Consider the following 20,825-nt stretch of genomic DNA (forward strand, 5'->3'; position numbering starts at 1 on the left):
ACACTGCTTCTCTCTTTCTACCCACCCCGAGGCATCCTGACATTGTACCAGCTCCGATCGTCTTCCGTGCGATGAAGATTGTGGACCTCCACTGAGATGAGACCGACTCTGTGAGAATCCTGAGACATCTACAGATCTACCAGCTCCAATTGGACTCTGTGATACTAAGAGAAGATCTGAACTCCATGTGATCCTTACACCAATACAACATTTGTTTAACTGTATATATATAATCACACCCGCCAGTGTCACCCTTATGAGGATGGGTTCCCCTTTGAGTCTGGTTCCTCTCAAGGTTTCTTCCTTTACCAATCTAAGGAAGTTTTTCCTTGACACTACTGTCTGAGTCATCTCAGACTTGCTCATTGGGGATAAATACACATACATACATACATACATACATACATACATACATACATACATACACACTGTGAACTATATATATCTTGAATTTTTATTATATTTATTCTTTATATTACTCCTTATGTTTACCTTTTGTTCTATGTTTATGTTCTGTACAGCTGCTTTGAGACAATGTCCATTGTAAAAAGCGCTATACAAATAAACTTGAATTAAATTGAATTGAACTTGTTCCTTCGCACATTTTTCTATTTGCACTTCTGGTACATACTAAACGGCATTTCATTGCTATTTACCTGCACTATGCAATGACAAAGTTGCTTGGACTTGCCTATTTGATCAACTTGGAAGCATTCCTAGCTGTAAATTCCTTTTTATTTGGTTTATAAGTATAAAGTATCACAGCATGAACATTTGCAGGAAGATATTGCTAGTCATAGTTAGTGCTAGCTGTTGTGCTCGCTTATTTTCACTTCCAAAATAAAAAAAATACAATTTGGACAGAGCAGCCAAATGTTGGCCTATAACTGTACCTGTGAAAACAAAAAAAAAAAACAGAAAATCCCAAAAATTATCCCAATCATTGAACATTTCACAGATCATCTTAAATGTATTTTTTAAGTGAATGAATACAGTACAACGTCAACTGTGAGTAGAGGAAGACTTCCAGGAAACCTCACTGAGCGGGTAAAGTGGGGATTAGACTGAGAATTATGAGATATTTGTGTAGGATCTTGACATATAACACATAACATGAGGACAAATGTGCAAGACAGTTTTTGGGTCTTTTAAGATTAGATAGAAATCTGTGCAAGCGTATCCATGTAATTCTTCGTAAAGCCTGCAGACGTCACTAGTTGACTTCTGCAAATCATGCTAATTTGCATATTGTGCTGTGGTGGTGGTTATACATGAAAAGAGATTACACAATGCTCCCTTTTACAAGCTAATAGGCAGTAAAATTAAGCTCTGAGACATTATAGCCCATGAGTCAACAAACTGCCAAAATGAATAACACTGATCATAATACACAAATATTGTCTACAGCTTTACTGTATATCCAGCAATAGTTTTTGATACATACAGCCATATAAGGATATGAAAAAAGATTGAAATCTTTAAGTGCTAATCTAATAAACATACAAAAGCAATTCAGGAAGAAAAAAATTTGTGTTCTCACATGCAGAAGAAACTAAGACAGCTGTGGTTTAACAAAATTTCAGTGAATTTGGAATCACTTCTTCTAGTTGCACTCTTTCAGGACTTCTTGCATCTTGGTCTGAATGTTAAAGACCTTTTGGCCCCATTCTTCCCTGAACTCATCCTCATCATCCTCAGTGACCACATAGTAGGCCATCAGTGCTATGAGGCCGATGTGGAAGATGTAGGCCAGATGAGAGCATTTTGCCTCCATAATCTTCTTGTTCTTCTTGTAGTGCTCTAGATAAATTTTCAGTAGCAGCTTCCCAAAAGCACCCTCGTCTTCCATGATGGCATCATAATACCTGTTCAAATTCTGGTGGCCATCATTTTCCCTATAGATATTCTTGAAATCCTCTCTATAAAGCTCACTTTTTTCGGGGTCTCCCCTGATGTTTTCCACCATGTTCTTGAAGCCTTGATACTGGTGCTTGATGTTCTTTTCCAAATTACCATAGTTTTTGTTAATCTCATCAGTGTGGATCTGGTCCAGCAGCTGCTTGTTCTGCTCAGAGATGCACTCCAACTTCTCATGAATTTGCTGGAAGTCCTTGTCTAGCTTGATTGTGTCATCATCCACCACGCCTTTCTTCGCTGCACCAACCAGTTTGGTGACGATGCCAAACAGAGGGTTGAAGGTGGCGGCGAATGAAGACACACTCTCCAACAAATCCAGCACAGTCTGTTTGATTTGCCCCTTGTCTGCCATTGATGCAAAGTGGTCGCTAGTTTTTAGTTTAGCTAGCCTTTGGTCACGTGGGGTTCTGAAAAAAGGTGAAAAATTATTAAAGGTCGAAAAGTAGAAGCGCAATCACTGATTTCTGCCTTGAATACACAAATACATCCAGTCATACAATATCTACCTCATTTCTAGGGACTTTACTGTGGAAAACCTCCTGGTAACTAGAGGAAGTAGATTATAGCCAAACATTGGGTGTAGTTTGTTTCACAATGGCTTCGGAAATCAATATTGTTTCCTTTTGGAGTTTTTTGGTAATGTTTAATATATGTTGTAGAATAACAAAGTCATGTCAACAACTCATATGAAAAGAATGCACAAATAAGGTGAATGTAATGTCATTGTGTTCCTTATACAGGATGGACAATTGTTGAATTGTCACCAGTTCACCAAATCGGACTGATTCGTTCTAAACAGTTCGCGTCTTGAGACAGCGCTGATCCACAAGTTACTAAAGTTACTCACTTTCGGTCATGCCCGACAGCCCATCTGACTCTAAATAAACTAATATCCCGGATTATATGTAACTTCTGTACACTGAACTAAGACGTGCTGAGAGAACTGTGAGCTCGAGCTGTTGATACTGCGCATGCGTGAATCACTGAACCGATACAGCGAATCATCAGTACAGAACTGAGAACTGTTTCTTTCGGATGCATCCGAGAACCGATGAGCTGTTGATACTGCGCATGCTTGAATCACTGAACAGATACAGCGAATCATCAGTACACTAAACTGAGAACTGTTTTCCGACATACTGAGAACCGATGAGCTGTTGTTACTGCGCATGCGTAAATCACTGAACCGATACAGTAACAAATGGAAATGGTTATGATTTAATGTCTTATCAACGCATGAGTGTTTAACTCAGTTGCATTAGTTTTTGAAACAACTGATGGAGCGAAAGAAACATTTCAAAATTATGCTTTTTTTTGTAAGTTTTTGTAAGTTGATGAAGATTAGTTTATTAACTTTATATCTTTAAGACACGTAAAACACCCACGTTTGCACATCAATGCCTGTACTGGGTGTTAGTTGCAAAACTTAAATGTAAGAAACGTATTCAACTAAAGTTATAATTACAAAGAACTTTTCAAATGTGTTAAGTTGATTGTATTAATATCTGCCGGCAGCAGTGGGATTAAGGAAATTATGTCATTGTGAATTACGTCATTACACCAGGACGTAAAAGAACTGGTGAACTGGATTATTGAACTGGTTCATTAAAACGAACTGTCCGAAAGAACCAGTTCGTGGAAAAAGAACCAAACTTCCCATCACAGTTCATAAGTTTAAAGACCACACTAACAACAAAATAGATTCAATGAACTTTACTGAAGTATTAATAATAATTATTTTCATCATCATTTCTTGACTCTCTGTCAATGCCTCTTTGCTTGTTACTGTATTTGTCTTGTCTAACCCTAACCGCACACGCGGCACACACACACACACGTCCAGCTACAATAATGTATCATATTAATTTGAAACAGCAACCCAGAATATTTGTCACAAGCATTGATTGAAACAATGATGAAAATAATCACATGAAAAAAAACCCGACTTAAATTCTGGACCTTTGGCAGTGAGGGGGGGGGTTCGTTCGAACCACCCGAACCCCCCTGCCTACGGGCTTTCACGTGTACCATAAACATTCATATTATAATACCCTACTATCACTGATTATGTTAGTAGGTTGCTGTTAAATATTTTTAAGCAACCCCAGGAAATTACTGCAGCATTAAAAAAGTCAAAATGCTAGAACTTGTTCTCAGTTAAAAATCTCAGCATGACCAATATAGCTTTAATACGCTCGAATCATCAGTAAATATTACAGCTACATTAGTCTGTGGAAGCAAGTTGCATACAAAGCAAAGGTTTCATTTCACAAAAATGTACACACTGTACATTTGCATTCAAGTTTGAATCTTAGGTTGTTAATCTGTCTCTGTTAATACCAACCACTAGCCATTAGCTGAGCTTCTTGTAGCTACTCTGCTATTGAGTCAGGCATTCAAAAAATAGGCAAAATAAACCCTTCCAATACATTAATCTAAAAACCAAGATATACACAATATACAGACTACATCATTGTACTTTGTCAGAGTAAGGGGTTAGCTTAAAATAAAAACAACCCAAGCACACGACTCTCAACCATAAACAAAAAAAACATTTGTCTAAAATGACAAAGCATACAATAAACAGGACAAAAGAAAAATGGGCCCAAGCTAAATAGCTTACCTGCTATTTTTTGTACCTGTTTCCTTAATAGTATTGTTGTTTGTTTCTTGCAGCTATTATATCAACTGCAGCCTGGAGACAGCATCCTTAGCACTGTGCTATATATGCAGGCTAAGGGTGTGACTCGTGTTTGAGACGAGTCAAACAATGCTCATTGGTTTTTTTTTTTAGGGGGGTGCTCTGGTGGCTTCCGTCCCTGGCTTCTGAAAATAATGCCTTGAAGCAGTTTGTCTTAAATACAATGATGAAATCTTCTCAGCAGGTTTATCAGCCCGCCAGGCTACAATAGTCATAGTGAAAATAGAATAGCTGTTAACAGATAAGTGTTTAATACCATGTGTGCTTATGGTCAATGTTATGGCTCAACACCATCATACACTATGATGTATGTAACAAACTATCTGTGCTTTTGCATGACCTGTAATTTCTGAAATTTTAAACTAATATATTAACAGCAAATCCCACAAATGCGGTGAATAACACAGCAATTACTGATAATGCAAAGGTTTTGTTTACTAAGTCTACTTTTTCTTTAAGACTGAGCATTTTTGTCTGCCATATACAGGTTATTGATCCTGCTAGACTAATGTGTCATCTGCACTCTGAGTCTAAACCCTTGACTCCAGATGTCCTACATTTCCATCTTCCTTCCATCTACTGCTACACTCACACAAAAGATAGTTGCAGGTGAAGTGGAGCTCTAATGTAGGTTGCATTTTCAAATCACAAGTAGGAATAAACCTCGCAGAATCAAGTCAATTTTTATTGAAGCTTCATTAGAGGATTTGGCGTCATGGCATCCCCGTTGGTGTCCCCTCATTGAAAAGAGTAAGAAAAAGGCCACAGTGGATTCTAGCTGCTGAAAAATAATCAAGTACCGTATTTTTCACTGCAGACATGCTTCCTCCAATCACTGGCCTCCAATCGCGAGCGAAACTGCCCATACCGCGTCACTGCAGACATGCTTCTTCCAATCACGAGTGAAACTGCTAATAGCTTGTCTCCGCCAACAGGCTTCCTCCAATCATGAGCCTCCAATCATGTACCTGACATCAGCTGATGCTGAACAAACCAATTGGAACACACCCCGTTGGAGGTGGAGAGCATGCAGCCAGTGAGCAGATGCAACAGGGCCCAGTAATGTCAGAACGTCTGAACCCATAAAAGTGTCAGAAAATAAAAAAATAAAATAAGCGATATTTTATGTTTAAAATATTGATTTTTTAATTTGGGGTTGAAAAAGTGGGGATCGTCTTATACATGGGAGCATTTTATACACGGAAAAATTCGTTAAGCATTCACGCCAACTCCAAACAGAAAACAACACCTAGCCACATCATAGCTCTACATTGCGGAGGTAGATACAGTTGTGCTCAAAGGTCAAGTCAAGTAGCTTTTATTGTCATTTCAACCATATATAGCTGTTGCAGTACACAGTGAAATGAGACAACGTTTCTCCAGGACCATGGTACTGTACTACTTTACATAAAACAAAGACAGAGCTAAAGACTTAGTAAATAGTCCTAGCCACATAAAGTGCATCTGTGCAACCTGGAGCAAACAGTGCAAGACAAGACAAAAAGACAGTGCAGGACAAAAAGACAGTGCAAACAAAAAATTACAAGACATTACAGAAAAGATAACACACAAAAGACAATAAACAAAAACAGCGCAATAGGGAAATTGCGGAAGGGAAGAGGGCAGATAATGCTTTTCTAATTTTTGTTACTCTACCATGTGGTGCACCATGAGCAGCAGTTCAAAAAAGATGCAGTTGTTTGGCTTCATGTGTCTTGGGGGAAACACATGATAGCATTCACACTCTTTGTCTGGTAGAGAGCCGGCTAATAGGTAGAACTGGCCAAGACCAAATTAGTGAGAAAATGGGCCAAAATATATGAAAATATATAAAAATGTCATCACTTATTTTTTCATCCACCATTAGATGAATGATCATCAAAAGCAACACATCAGGAACAGGAAGGTGATGGTGGTTAGATGTGCTCATCTGGCTTTTCTTTTCCAAATTGGCTTCATTGGAAATGATCCTTAAATTTCAGACCAAAATGCAGAAGTAACAGACAAAATCAAAGCTTTTTATATCATGAGAAAAAATAAAACTTTCTTTCTGGCTGTTTTCTTTGTCTTTTTGTTGAATTCAATTAATAAAGCCCGACATTTTCTAAAATATCTAATATCAGTGCATTTAATGATCAATAATCAATGATTTTGAACTCTTGGAACATATTTTTACTGTAATTAGTTTCAATACAAGTGCATCATGTGACACCATTTGATAGTCAACTCTAAATATTCAGGAACTCAAGAGAAATATGCAAATTAATGTGTTGAATCATTAGTCTAGTGACACCTGCAGGCTTTACAAAGTATTACATTAGCATTTTAGCTTTAAAATGTTTTTTCATGAACCTAAACAAATCGCCTATAAAACTCAATTCGTAATTGCTCCTCCCCTCTTTAACCAGTCACTGAATGTAGTCCTCTAGGAGTGGAGGTTGTATCTATCGTATACTATTCAATCTTCAATAAAGACCACAAAGACTGAAAGATGGTGGAGCGCCTATGGAAAAAGCCTCATCTACCTCTACAGCCTCACTGCTCTGACAAATGTGATGGACTGAGAAGTTGGAGAATGTGAACTATTGGCACGAGAAGGTGCAAGTGATTACTTTAACATCACACCCAAACACAAATCATAATGTATTCCATTTTCAAATGTAATTACCTCAGGGATTGGAATTATAAAATATTTTGGTAAACAAAAGGTGTATGCTAATTATAATAAGACTGTATCAATATGCTATCATACAAGGATATGTGCATGTCAATATGTTTTAAAGCGATGAAGCAGGAAGGAAAGCAAAACTCAAAAGGGAAGGGCAGCAGACAGCTAAAGGGTCTGATGAGGCCAAGTGTGATCTGCTGAAATACTGAAGGTTCATCATGGACCATTTAAGATTTGCTGATTCTCAATAAAGTCTACTTTGGCATCAAAACCCTAACACTCTGAACTTCATTGACAGAAGTAGTTACACAATAACTGGCATTTTGTGGAAAATCTGTATATTATTAATATCCATTAATCTGCAAATCTATGTAACGTTTGGGAATGATATACAGTAAAAAGAGAGACCCTGACCAACATCCTATAAATGTCAATTACTCTATAACTAAGATTTGTATATGTGAGAAAATATGGGTACAAAACAAAACCCTAATGTTGACTTCTTACCTGTGAAAATGGTGAAGAGCCGATTGCTTCATCTTCCTCTGCTGGTCCTGCTACTTCTTTAGTCTCCTACAATAGCAGAAAATTCATAATTGATAAACAGTATAATTAATTTAACTAACATTAGCTCACAAAAGATGCATAGAAACATCATTATTTAACCAATTAAAGCTGGGTTTGTGCAATATATGTATACTTGTAGAAATCCTTTATCTACACACTCAAAATATAATGAAATTTGTTGAACATTTTTCACATATACCACTTTTTTGACCAGGCAATGGAGAGAGAGTGTTTTTATTTTAGGAGCAGATCCCATGGATATACCACCTCCCTAAACAACCGGACTAAACAAATGAAATAAAAGCAGTATTAGGCCTAAAAGTCAACTGGTTATTTGAAAGAACCACAAAGGTCCATGTCTGGTACCTTCATCTTTAGAAAAAGGGATGAGAATATACTAGTACATCCATTAATACATTCATATAATCATTCACTAAGATAAGATTTTTTGCAACGTTGATATTAACAGTCAGTGCTTAGCACCCAACATATTCTATATATATTTTTCTACCAGCACATACAGTATGTATAGTACTGTATATACCTTCTTGTTCAGTCCAGCTAATTTAGATAATTCATTTCATCCACTCCCTCAAATTATCTATCTTTTCTTAAAACATTTGTTGTGGTTGGGTCCCAAGCTGCTTAACTGCGATGTTTTTGTGATGGTCCCAAATTTAGAATGTATGTTATGTGCAAAAATGTGCAGGACACAGAACCTGTGCTCTATATCTGACATCCCTGATCTAAATGTATCTTACCTATTTGATTTCTTAAACACAAACTAAATCTCTATTGTGGAATCACTTACAGCTTGATACAGCATGTCTATGTCCAGGTCATCTTAACATGTAAAACTCTGGGACATTCTTAGAGTACAATAAGTGGAGACCAGAAAGGTGAACAGATATACGCTTTAGAATGTGCTAAAAAAACATTGTGTGTCCTTTATCGGTATGTAGATATTTATTCATCTACATTATAAATCAAATAATGTTTTCCAAACAACAAAACCTGTGTAATCGGCGAGCTGAGTGCAGAAGAAAAGAGCTTTCCAAGTAAGGGACAAAGAGGAAATGATACTGATAGAGAGAGACCTGAAAGTAAATAGAGCAAGAACTCCTATAAAAACATATTGTAGACCAAACTACATTCGAATATGTGAGAAGTGTGAAGTGATTTGATTTGTGAAGTAATTTGATCACTGATATCAATAACAGCAGGCTGAGAGAAGATTGATCTACTAAATTGAATCAGAATTTCAACCAGTGGTGCGGAAACCCGGGAGGAGGTACGAGACACAGCTATAGAAACCTTCCTGCTCTGTTTGACCTGCACATAGAACAGCAACTACACCTCCACGACTTCTCTAAGGAGCAGGACAGATGGGTCCAGATGCTACTACCTACAACCTAAAGTCGGCCTGCACGTGATGCTCAATAACATGTCCTACACTGATACGAAAAATCTATGCACATCAGTAGTGACGAGATGTTTTACGAGTCAATTTCCTTAGAAAACTCCACCGGAGAAATCATGTTACCCTTCTGTCACACAAAGGTGCGTTAGTTCAGTGCTGTTTACTGCTTAACTTAACTATGAAATATTCACTGTTTGTTTTTTCTTTGGTGAACCTTTTTAGGTGCAGACATTAAAACGACACCTTGAGACACTCAAGAGATCTGAACAAATTCATTTAAATCTCCGAGGCAACGTGGTTGGATTTGATTGGATTTCATACAAGTAAATATAAAGTTTATTTAATTAAAGATAAATATTAACTGCTGTAACTATAATCTTGATCTTCAGAACTTATTTTATACTTGAGTCTTGCAAATTGTTGCACATTTATAAATATGATTTCGATGAAACTAGAGATGTAACTTCATGTGAATACCTGTACCTGGTTCTGATTAATATCTTTATCAAGACTTTAACAAGAAGTTGGTGTTGCTTCACCTGCAAGGTTTTTTTATTCTATTAAATGTGACTGAATACACTGGAAAAAATTTTTTATTGCAAACCTTAAAGCATCTTAGTGATGAATTCCTGTCATTGCTTACAGGAAAATCTGGTCTCACTGACAAAGGAAACTGTTATTAATCCTGCTCTCACCTGCCCACAGAATATGAACAACCTGCAGGAGTTATTCAAGCCTAATATCTAAGCACTCGCCCACATTTCCTGTGTTTTGAAAGTCTTACACAATCTATATCTCTAATTTCAACCAGATAAACTTTCAAATAAACAAGTAGTTGGTGAACTATGAGTATCTGTATTTTTATACCTTTGCAAAACATTTGTTTAAACAAAATGATGTAGGCATACAGTATAGGGCCTTTTTACACCTGGTCACTTCATGTGTTTTCTCAGCCATCTGATTTGTTAAAACTGTTCCATTTACATTAGGCCACATAAATGTGTCACGGCGAATCGGATATCAATCTGATCTTTCTACTCCCGCCCAATATGCAAATATACTTTACCTCATTTCCGGGCTTTGGTGTATGCGGTTGCTACAAAAAACAGCATTTACTGTTTGCTGCATTTTCGCTGGCGGCAGCAGTGCATTTTAAGACCAAACGAGACACCTGGGTGAAAGATCGGAGCCAGCGCTGGTGGGAAAACATATTTGTTTCTGGCGCGATGCTTTTTTTTTTTTTTTTTTTTTTTTTTTTAATTTCTTTTATTGCAAATTCAAAGATTCTAATCAAACACAGCTATGTATACATTACACAAAATGTATCATCAACACATCCAACCTTAACTGACCAGATGTCAGAATAGATAGAAAAAAAGGCAGAAACAGAACAAGTAAAGAAAAGAGGGTTCTAAAAAAAAGAAAAAAAAAAAAAAATTAAATAAATAAATAAATAATAAAAAAAGATAAATAAACACATCAAAACAAGTATTAATCACGTTACAAGAAAGATCTCCATATCTCTTCAAAAAAGAAATACATTTTTTGTTATTAATTACTCTCAGTGATTTAATTAAATGTTCTACTACACATACGAACTCTATAAAAGTAGGTATTTTCTTAAGAAATCTTTGTTTGTGAAAATAGAACTTTGCCACGAGGATAAGAAAGTTAACAGTTGACTCTAAAGATTTGTTTTGGTTTTCAAAAAAGCAAACGATATCCTTAATGTGAAAAACACCATTCACGTTAACTTTAGAAAAACAATAGAGACTCAAATCTTTCCAGAAGAGTGAGGAAACATTACATGAGAAAAATAAGTGACAAATATCTTCACTTTCTTTTTTACAGAAGGTACATATATCAGCTACATCACAAAATTTAGACAAAAATGCATTACAAGGGTATATATTATGCAAAATTTTGAAGTGCACTTCTTTCACTTCATTCGGTATGCAGTATTTATATGGTAATAACCATGTTTTCCTCCATTTAATGTTATCTATTTTAGAACTCCAAAAAAATTTCCCTTTTGGAGAAATTGAGTTTCGAGATTGAAAAAGTTGACGAATACATTTATTATTACAATCTTTACTTAAAAGCGAGACACCTCCCAAAAATAACTGTGAAAGTTGTTTTGTGCATGACTCATGGGTAAGGGAAGCTTTCATTAGACATATTAATCCATCAGGAATTGCCTTTATAACAGAGTTAAATTCTTTAAATGGAACGGGACAATGATGGATATTCATAAAGCTTTCATAAGATAATAAATCACCATCAGAGTTGAATAGATCAGCAACAAAAATTATGTTTCTATTAAACCATTTATCAAAAAAGATTGATCTTTTTCTAATTTTAATATCCAAATTATTCCATAAGATGGTCTTGTGGGGTGAAAAGTTGTGGTTGTAAGCCAGTTTCCAGGCTAACAAGGCTTGTTGATGAAATCTAGCCAGTTTAATAGGTAATTTACCAGTGGAGTAATTGCATTTCATCAAAAAAGAAAGGCCACCTACCCTCTTAAATATATTATTAGGAATAAAATACCACAAAGAATCTGACCCAAGCAAACATCTTTTTAACCAATTAATTTTAAATGTATTGTTAGTATCATCAAAATGCAGGACTTCGAGACCCCCATCACTCCTTTTGTTTGCTAAAACATATTTCTTCAACTTGTGTGACTTATTGCTCCAAATGAAATCAAGAAAAATCTTATCTATATTTTTGGTGGTGTGATTATCTACAGCTAAAGACAGGGAAGGGTACACAAACCTGGATAATCCTTCTGTTTTGGATAAGAAAACTCTGCCTAAAATTGATAAATCTCTTTGGAGCCAATTATTAAAAATATATTTTGTTTTCAATAACCGTTGAGAAAAATTCAGAGATTGTCTACTAATTAAATTTTTTGTTATATGAATTCCCAAATATTTCACTTCATTTTTAATTGGTATATTTTCAATTTCAGTTTCCACAGTGTCAAATAAGCAAATAATTTCACACTTAGATAAATTAAGTTTGAGCCCAGAAGCATTAGAGAAGGCATTGATGGTAGTTAAAACTGGAGAAACTTGCTCTTTATCCTTCAAAAATAGAGTAGTATCATCTGCTAACTGTGAGATTCGAATCTCTCTGTTAAAGATATCAAGGCCAGCAAAGTTATTATTGTGCAAAATATCTATGGATAATGTTTCAACAACAAATAAAAATAAAAAGGGGCTCAAAGGACAACCTTGACGTATTCCGCGAAGGACAGGAAACCTTGGTGATGTACGTGAATTTAAAATTATACAACTATCTATTTCTTTGTACAGCATTTGAACAATATTTATGAGTTTAGAAGGAAATCCAAATGCCCCTAAAGAGTCTATAAGGAATTGATGCTTTACAGTATCGAAGGCCTTATAAAAATCGAGGAATAAGATAATTGCATCAGACTTGATTTCATCTCTGTAATCAATAAGATCCAGAACAAGTCGAGTATTACAACTAATATGACGACCTTTCATAAACCCAGTCTGTGTTTCATTAATGATATAATGTAAGTGCTGTTTTAATCTCTTGGCAAATATGGATGCAATTAATTTATAGTCAAAATTAAGAAGAGTGATAGGGCGCCAGTTATCAATTATAGTTACATCTTTATCTGGTTTGGGAATGAGAGATATCACCCCTTGTTTCATAGTAGGAGTCATTGTACCATTATTTATACATTCTTGAAGCATTAAGAAGAAAGGTTGTTCTAAAATCTCCCAGAACTGTATGAAGAATTCTAAAGTAAGGCCATCGGAGCCAGGCGATTTCCCCTTTTTCATTGATTTCATTGCATCTCTTATTTCATTTAAGGAAACAGTAGCCTCACATGACAATTTAAATTCATCACTTATTTGAGGTATATAGTTCTTAATCTGTTGTAGGTATGACATACTTTGGTTTGCCTGTAAATCAGGGGAGTACAGGTTCCTATAAAAATTAGTAACAAATTTCTCAATTTCTTCAGGGTTTTTAGAAACTGAATTGTTAATTTTTAATGCAGAGATGCTTTTCCTTTTAAAATTCCTTTTCTCAAGTGAGAAGAAGAAACTCGTATTCTTTTCTCCTTCCTCAATCCATCTCGCTCTAGATCTAACGAAGGCACCCTTAACTATTTCTAAATATATATTGTCTAATTCCAATTGCAAAGTTTTTAACTGACTAATTTCTGTAACAGAGAGATTCTCTTTTTTGATTAAGGTATTTATTTTAATTAGCAAGTCCGCTTCTCTATCAGCATTAACCACTTTTAAGGTTTTAGATCTATTTATTGCTAGTAATCTTGCTTTATATTTAAAATATTCCCATTTAGCACCATGAGACTCAAATTCATTATTTGAAAAAATTCCATTAACTAATCCCTTGATTTGATCATTAAAATTTTTATCTTTTAGCAGATTATTATTCAATTTCCAGTAACCACGTACAGTACTCTCCCTGTGTTTAGTCTGCAAAATCAGCTTAATTACTAAGTGGTCAGAAAATGGAGCATATTGGTGACTGACATCAAACACGTATTGCAGTAACTGTTGAGAAATCAAAAAAAAGTCTATTCTAGATTTAGAAGACAACAAATTATTACTCCAAGTATATTCAGCTACATCAGGGTGATAATAGCGCCATGCATCTGCAATATGAAAATAATCACACAGATTACAGATAATATTATTAGTGAGGCTCATCTTAGGGGGAAATCTGTCAACTGAATTATCTAATACATCATTAAAATCTCCAGCAATAATAATAAAAGCTTGTTGATATTTATTTTTCAAGGCTTCAATATTTCTCTGTAATAAGAAAATAAGAGACTTGTTGGCAGATTTTAAGTTGTGGCCATATATATTACATATTATAAAAGTAGCATTATCAAGTTTAGTGACCAGAATAATCCATGTTCCTTCCATAGAAATCAACGATTCAACAATATCTCCTTTAAATTTGTTAATCAAAGTGAGAACCCCTGCGGAGTGGTTAGATCCGTGACTAAAGTAGGCCTTGTCACCCCACTGTGATTTCCAAAAGTGAACATCACCCTCACAGGAATGAGTTTCTTGTAACAGGATTAAGTCAGCATTCATTCTTCTACAGTATAAGAATAAGGCTTTTCTTTTAGTGAGATCTCTCAAGCCACGAGTGTTCAACGATAAAATACTCAAAGAGTTAAACTCCAAGTCTTGCATAAGAGAAAGAAAAAAGAAAAAAGAGAGGGGAAAAAAAAAAAAAAAAAAGTAAAGAGTAACTTGACTAAGAACACAAGAACACAAAAGGTTTTAAAACTTACCGCTGTAAAACTGCGTTGACAAAGAGGTAGTTGAAGCTAACACATACCCTATAACTTAGGCAAAAGTGCAACTGTATGAGAGAGCATAACTTATTGTGATAAAGGAACCATAACAAAGTATAAAACTTTCACGTTGCCCCATGAATCGGTCTGCATTTAGAGAATGTTTGTCAGTGCACAGTTCAGGAGCAAGTTCGACTTCAGATGCTCCATGAAGACTGTAAATAAGATATTATTATAAAATAAAATAAGAAATTGTCCGAGCACAAATGAAACGTTCAAAAGGAACACTCTTTGAAGGTTATTTGTAAATGAAAGACTGATCAAGAGCAACTCGTGAAGAGAACACAGGGGCAGACATCAAAACGTGAAAACTGTTCACGCACAATTGTTGAGTTAAATTCAAAATAAGTTGCGCCATGAAGGTAATCTGCGAATATAGAACAATACGTTGTCCATCTCAAGGGCAAAGTTCGAGTTTTTTTCCAGCGACAAAAGCATGGGGACCCTTCCACGAAACCTTCTTCCCCTCCTCACGAGCCTTCTTAACCAACGGCCATAATTTGGCTCTAGCCTCAACATCTTGTTTGATCAGCGCCTCCTTGATCCGAAGCTTGTTTTCTTTTAGATAGCGCGAGTCTTTCGTCGCGAGTCTTTCGTCTTGCATTTCATCGAAGCTTTCTTTCAGACTTACATTCTCAACTCGCAATTCCTTAATCTCCTTTTCAAGTTGAACGATCTTGACAGCGTGCATCTTGACCTCTTCACTCATATGGGAGACTTTTTCAGATAGTTTGTCGAGTTTTCCGCAAGAAACGGTAACTGTTTTATCAATGGAGATCACCTTGTTGTGTGTTTCATCCACTTTAGCAGTTAGCTTCTGAATCGCGTCAAGTAATGTAGATAAGGAAACTTCGTTCATGCCTTTTGAACTCACAAGATTCTTGGATGGAGTAGAGCAAAGAGGCCTCGCAAGAACCTCTTCATTGGCACCGATTTCTGTCTCAAGATTAATATTAATATTCTCCATGTCGACCGACTCCGTGCAGCATTCTTCCATAAGGTGTCCAGCTAGTATAGCGCTTTCATGAATGGACTGATTTTTCCTTTTTTTGCCATAATATCACGTCAAAAAGTGCAAGTATTGCCAGAAAAATATCGAAAAAGCATATATTTTCTAAGTTGTAACTTTACATATTCAAATCTAAGTTTGTTAGCTTCAAACTCCTCAAACTACGTAGACGACTCTAAAACGTGACCATTCACACCGCTGCCATCTTGGCCCCTCGGCTCTACCTTCTGGCGCGATGCACGACTCGCGAGTCACCTGCGAGTGACGTTCTTCCGTTTGGGAGGAGTTTAGCGCTGACGTATGTGGCTTGAACAACCACATTCATTTACACCTGTCCAGTTTCATCTGAAAAGCGTCCCAGACCACCTCCTGAAGTGGTTTGAGCGATCGGATTTATATCCGTCTCGAAACTGTTTCGGAGGGCATTTAGACCTGGTTTTTTTACAATCGGATAGCTATCTGATCACAGAAAACGCATGAAGTGAACAGGTGTAAAAACCCCCATAAATGTCTCACTGAAGGTTTTCTATAAATATTCAAGGATATCTATGAAATGGGGGAAAATGTGAGTGAGTGCTTAGATAAAAGCCTTGAATCAAAAGCTCTGTTACTGGAATAGCTCTAGAATGGAATGGAATGGAAAGTAGTGCTTTCCATTACATTATGGAGATATTCCAGTAACAGAGCTCCATAATGGAATGGAAAGCACTATATATATATATATATATATATATATATATATATATATATATATATATATATATATATATACACATATACATACATACATATATATATATATGCTTAAGACAGAAACTAAGATCAGGAAACTAATATTTATATTCTGTACCACAGATTGACAAAAATGAAGACTTCAATGAGGCAATGAGGTTGTCACAGACACTTACCATCTTTAAGAAGACACTTGAGAAAATCCCTCTCACTCTTGAGGTCTTTCAGCTTTTCCTCCAGGAAGTTAAATTAAAATCAGTATTTTCTTCTTTTAAGTTCTTCCCAGGATTTTGTCGATTTGGAGCTGCACATGGAATACAAAGGAGAAAAAAAAAGATTATTCATTTTCCTCCCAGATTAAACAAGGTGCTACACAAACATGCACAACATTTACATTTCTGGCATTTAGCAGAAACCCTTATCCAGAGTGACTCACAATTTATTTCAATTTATACAACTGAGCAATTGACCTGGATTGGAATTCAAAATGACCTACCGATCAATGGTCCAACGCCTTAACCGCTAAGCTACCACATACATCCTCACAACTTCCACAGACCTTCTTGTAGAAGTGTGTGAACATGAACAAAATCTAAAACCCTGCTGATGTTTGTATAGTAAGAAAGTAATTTTTTTGTGCTTTGTGTACAGATTTTTTATTCTTCCATTGAAGACAGGAACTGATGCAGAGAAGAGCCTTGATGCATATCTTCCTTGTACCCTGACATATGTTGGGTTCAATCAAACAGTGCTTAAGGCTTGGAGGGAGCTGTGAGGGAGTGCAGAGCAGAGCAGGGTGTGATAGGTGCTTTAAGGTAGGTGTTTGCTGGGTCTGACCTTGTCAAGAACAAGAACAAGTACAGAGGAAAAACAAATAAGAAGAAACCTTCTACATGACTACAGCTGTTTGTCCATGTGTGTGTGTGTGTGTGTGTGTGTGTGTGTGTGTTAGGGTGTGTCTACAGTCACAGAATTGGCTTCTTATGAAACCTAACTTACCTTGAATTAATGATGAATTTAGCAAATCCTGAACATGTAAGAACATCAAGTGGGGAGGGAGAAGAACTTCACTTCCAGCCTGTTGGACTGTTTGTCACAAGGTTTTATCTCTACACACTATTGTATGATGATTAAAATATCATATTAGTTTAGTTAAGTGAAGTAAAAACCTAGAATTTTATTTTATTATATAGATTTTTTTTACAGGTACCAGGTTGTGATGTACACAGGGAAAAGAGCAGCTACTGCAATTATTAGATTACCTGCTTATAGAAACTGCTAGAGAAACTTGCTATGAGCCTCACAATGATCAAAATTAAGATTTAAAAAAATTTTAGTAAGAAAATCATTATTTTCAGCTTTCCTTCTAGTTCTTTTTTCTTCAAATAGCTCTGGCAAAGCTTAGATGTGTGTTTGGGATCATTGTCCTGTTGTAGTATGGACTGTCCACTTTGTCTCAGTCCAGATGGTATGGCATGTCTCTGGAGAATACTACAGTAACCCGCTTTATTGAGTATTTGGTCACCCTGTATAGGTCACCGACTCTAAAGCCCACAAAACACCCCACACTATAACACGTCTGCCTCCCTGCTTGACAGTTGGTGCTACACAGTCTGGCATCATCTTCTCATCAGTTCTGAGACGCACAAAAAATCTTTGTTTAGAATCAAAAATATCAAACTTTGATTCATCAGACCACAAGACCTTTCTACAGTCAGCAACAATCCGATTTTTGGATTCCTTTTCCCAAAGAATCCTTTCGACCTTGTTTGGTCTCAGCAGCAGTTTCATACAGTAGCAGCCACATGCCCCATCGATCCAGCTTCCTGAAGTCTCCTCTGGGCTGTTGACACTGGCACAGATTTAGTTTATTAAACTGTGCTGTGATTTCTGGTGCACTTAGCTTTCTGTTACGTAGGCTGGAGACTCTTATAAACGTCTCCTCTGATTTTGTTGTTGATCGAGGTCTACCAGTTCTTTTCCATGCAACATTCTTCCCCGTTTCTGCATGCCTCTTAATGTTGTATGCTACAGACACTTGACTTTTATAGCATTATACCTTGAGGTCTTTCAGCTTTTCCTCCAGGAATTTAAATTAAAATCAGTATGACTTATTTTCTCTGATTTCCTTTTCAAAATTATCAACCTGCATATTGGATCCTTTACCCACATTTCTTTAAAAACAGATACTACCAGTTGCAATACAACCCATTCTAAAGATAATACATTTTTCCCTAAGCACTGGCTATGTGCGTAAATCTTTTAAGCTAGCAGTTATCAAACCTTTGATTAAAAAGCCTGACCACGACCCAACCCAGCTGTCCAACTATAGGCCAATATCAAACCTCCAATATCAAAGGGTTGTGTCTCTTTGCTAGTATTACTTGACAGTAGTGCAGCTTTTGATACCATTGACCATGCTATTCTATTTGATAGGCTAAAACATGTTGTTGGTGTTAACACTAGATTTACTGACTTTTTTATTTTCTGGTGCGGGTCCCGAGGTGTGATTCCCCCCTGTTGAGATTTTCTCAGTTCTTCAGCCCTGCTTTTGTTGTCCAAACACCCCATTTAAAGTTTGAAACACTTTAAAATAAACCAGACTTGTGTTTCCATATATTGTGAATGTGTGTGTATGTATGTGTGTGTGTGCGCATGTGTGTGTGTGGTGTGTGATTTGGGTGCGTGTGTTAGTGGACATTTTATGTGTGCATTTTTGTGTCTGTATGTATGTTCATTGCGCTGAAAAGGGCAAAAGTGTGACCTATTGCCCCACTAAATGTGGCCGGGTCAAATTGACCCGTGAGGACTTGAGGAGGAATGTATTTATTTTACGAACACATAGTTCAACGAAAATAGACAAAATTAATTTTACTTGCAAAGTTCATAATTTGGAACAATCCTGGTAAATTTCAGGCAAATATGTGGAAGGAAACCCAAGTTATGATACATTAAACTTTCCAGATGAGTCAAATAGACCCCAGGTCTGCACAAGGGTTATATAAATATCATATGTACTATGGCAATGACAAACCTTAGCACACAATTTTTTTATAAATAAAACAGACTATTTTGTATAGATACGGCAGGCCTTTCTGAAGGTTTCCATGTCACACACAGAGGTTTGGCCTGCCTTGGATCTAAGCTACTCTGAGTGAACAAATGCAAATGTGCCAGGCCTCAGAGGTAATGGGGGTGTTTGCACAACAAAAGCAGGAGAACAATGGAGCTGTAGGGGTCCTAGGAGGTGTGAGGTCCAGGGATTTTACGCAAATTTGCGCAGCCTTAGTAATTCTAGTGTTTAAAGGGACAGCCCTCTCCTGGATAGGGTCTTATTTGACAGATCGATATCAGTTTGTAGATCCTAATAATGACCACTCTAAACTAACTAAGGTAATGTTCGGTGTTCCACAAGGCTCTGTTTTAGGCCCATTGCTTTTCTCCCTATATATGCTACCCCTTGGTGCAATTATTCGTAAACATATTATTTATTTTGTATGTATGTTTACAAATATTTATATTTATATATGTTTCAGCTAAGTCAGATGTGAAGATATGACCATATCACTCCTATCTTATCCACACTGCATTGGCTCCGTCAAATTTCACACTGATTATAAAATACTATTACTGACCTATAAAGCACTTAATGGTCTCGCGCCACAGTACGTGAGAGACCTTTCATTTTTTTTATAATCCGACATGCCTACTTAGATCGAAAGGTGCAGGCTATTTGTTAGTACCTCAAGTACAAAAGGCTACAGCAGGGGACAGAGCTTTTTCTCACAGTGCCCCACAGTTATGGAACAGATTTTTAGTTAGTGTCTGGGACTCAGACACAGTCTCAGTATTTAAGTCCAGGCTAAAAACACATTTGTTTAGTCTAGCTTTTTATGAATAGCTTTTCTTAGGTAAAGGAGTAGACCTGGAGGTTTCATGGGCATAGAGTGTTTGATGAACTGGGATCTCTGGATGTTGTCTCCTTACCACCCTCGCAAGTCGCTCAGGTTTGCAGACTGTGGAGTGATGGGATACTTTACATTCCAGGAAGCCCTCATGTCTGTCACGCCTTCTGGCTCTAGCCTTTTAGATATGCTGTCATAGCTAGTCTTCCCAGAGTCCCTGTCTGCACTATGCACATAATTTACATTGTCCATAACGTGATCACAGTCATTCCTAACATTTTTTTCTCTCTCTCCGTTGAGCTATATACTGTATGCCACTCCAGAGCTCCCTGTGTTCAGAGTTCCTAGCCTGATCGTCTCTTTTTACGGAGCTACTTCATCAATCCTGATGTTCTACCGCTGGCTGGAGTCTCGTCACCTGGTGGTCACCTTGCCAGAAATTGATCTTCATGGTCAGCCAGTGTCTCATGGGATTGTTATGGATGAAGCCACCCGGAGACTGTCATGCCTTCTTTTGAACCAA

General features: G+C 36.7%; 1 protein-coding gene across 3 annotated transcripts; it reads right to left on the bottom strand.

Moving 5' to 3' along the window:
- Window positions 1-491: 491 nt before the first annotated feature.
- LOC132840204 (protein rapunzel-like) lies at window positions 492-20,479 on the bottom strand. Of its 3 annotated transcripts, XM_060861690.1 has the most exons (4): window positions 17,397-20,479; window positions 16,574-17,234; window positions 7,794-7,859; window positions 492-2,324 (listed from the first exon to the last, which is right to left on the bottom strand). In XM_060861690.1, exons 3-4 carry the CDS (start codon window positions 7,823-7,825, stop codon window positions 1,604-1,606), a joined length of 753 nt encoding a protein of 250 aa, XP_060717673.1. In that variant the 5' UTR covers window positions 7,826-7,859; window positions 16,574-17,234; window positions 17,397-20,479; the 3' UTR covers window positions 492-1,603. The 3 variants fall into 3 exon arrangements, with proteins under 3 accessions (XP_060717673.1, XP_060717672.1, XP_060717674.1); XM_060861689.1 differs by having other exon boundaries at window positions 16,574-20,479; XM_060861691.1 differs by lacking the exons at window positions 7,794-7,859; window positions 16,574-17,234; window positions 17,397-20,479 and adding an exon at window positions 4,541-5,027.
- Window positions 20,480-20,825: the final 346 nt, after the last annotated feature.

Source organism: Tachysurus vachellii, chromosome 25, assembly GCF_030014155.1.
Source record: "Tachysurus vachellii isolate PV-2020 chromosome 25, HZAU_Pvac_v1, whole genome shotgun sequence".
Lineage (NCBI taxonomy): Eukaryota > Metazoa > Chordata > Actinopteri > Siluriformes > Bagridae > Tachysurus > Tachysurus vachellii.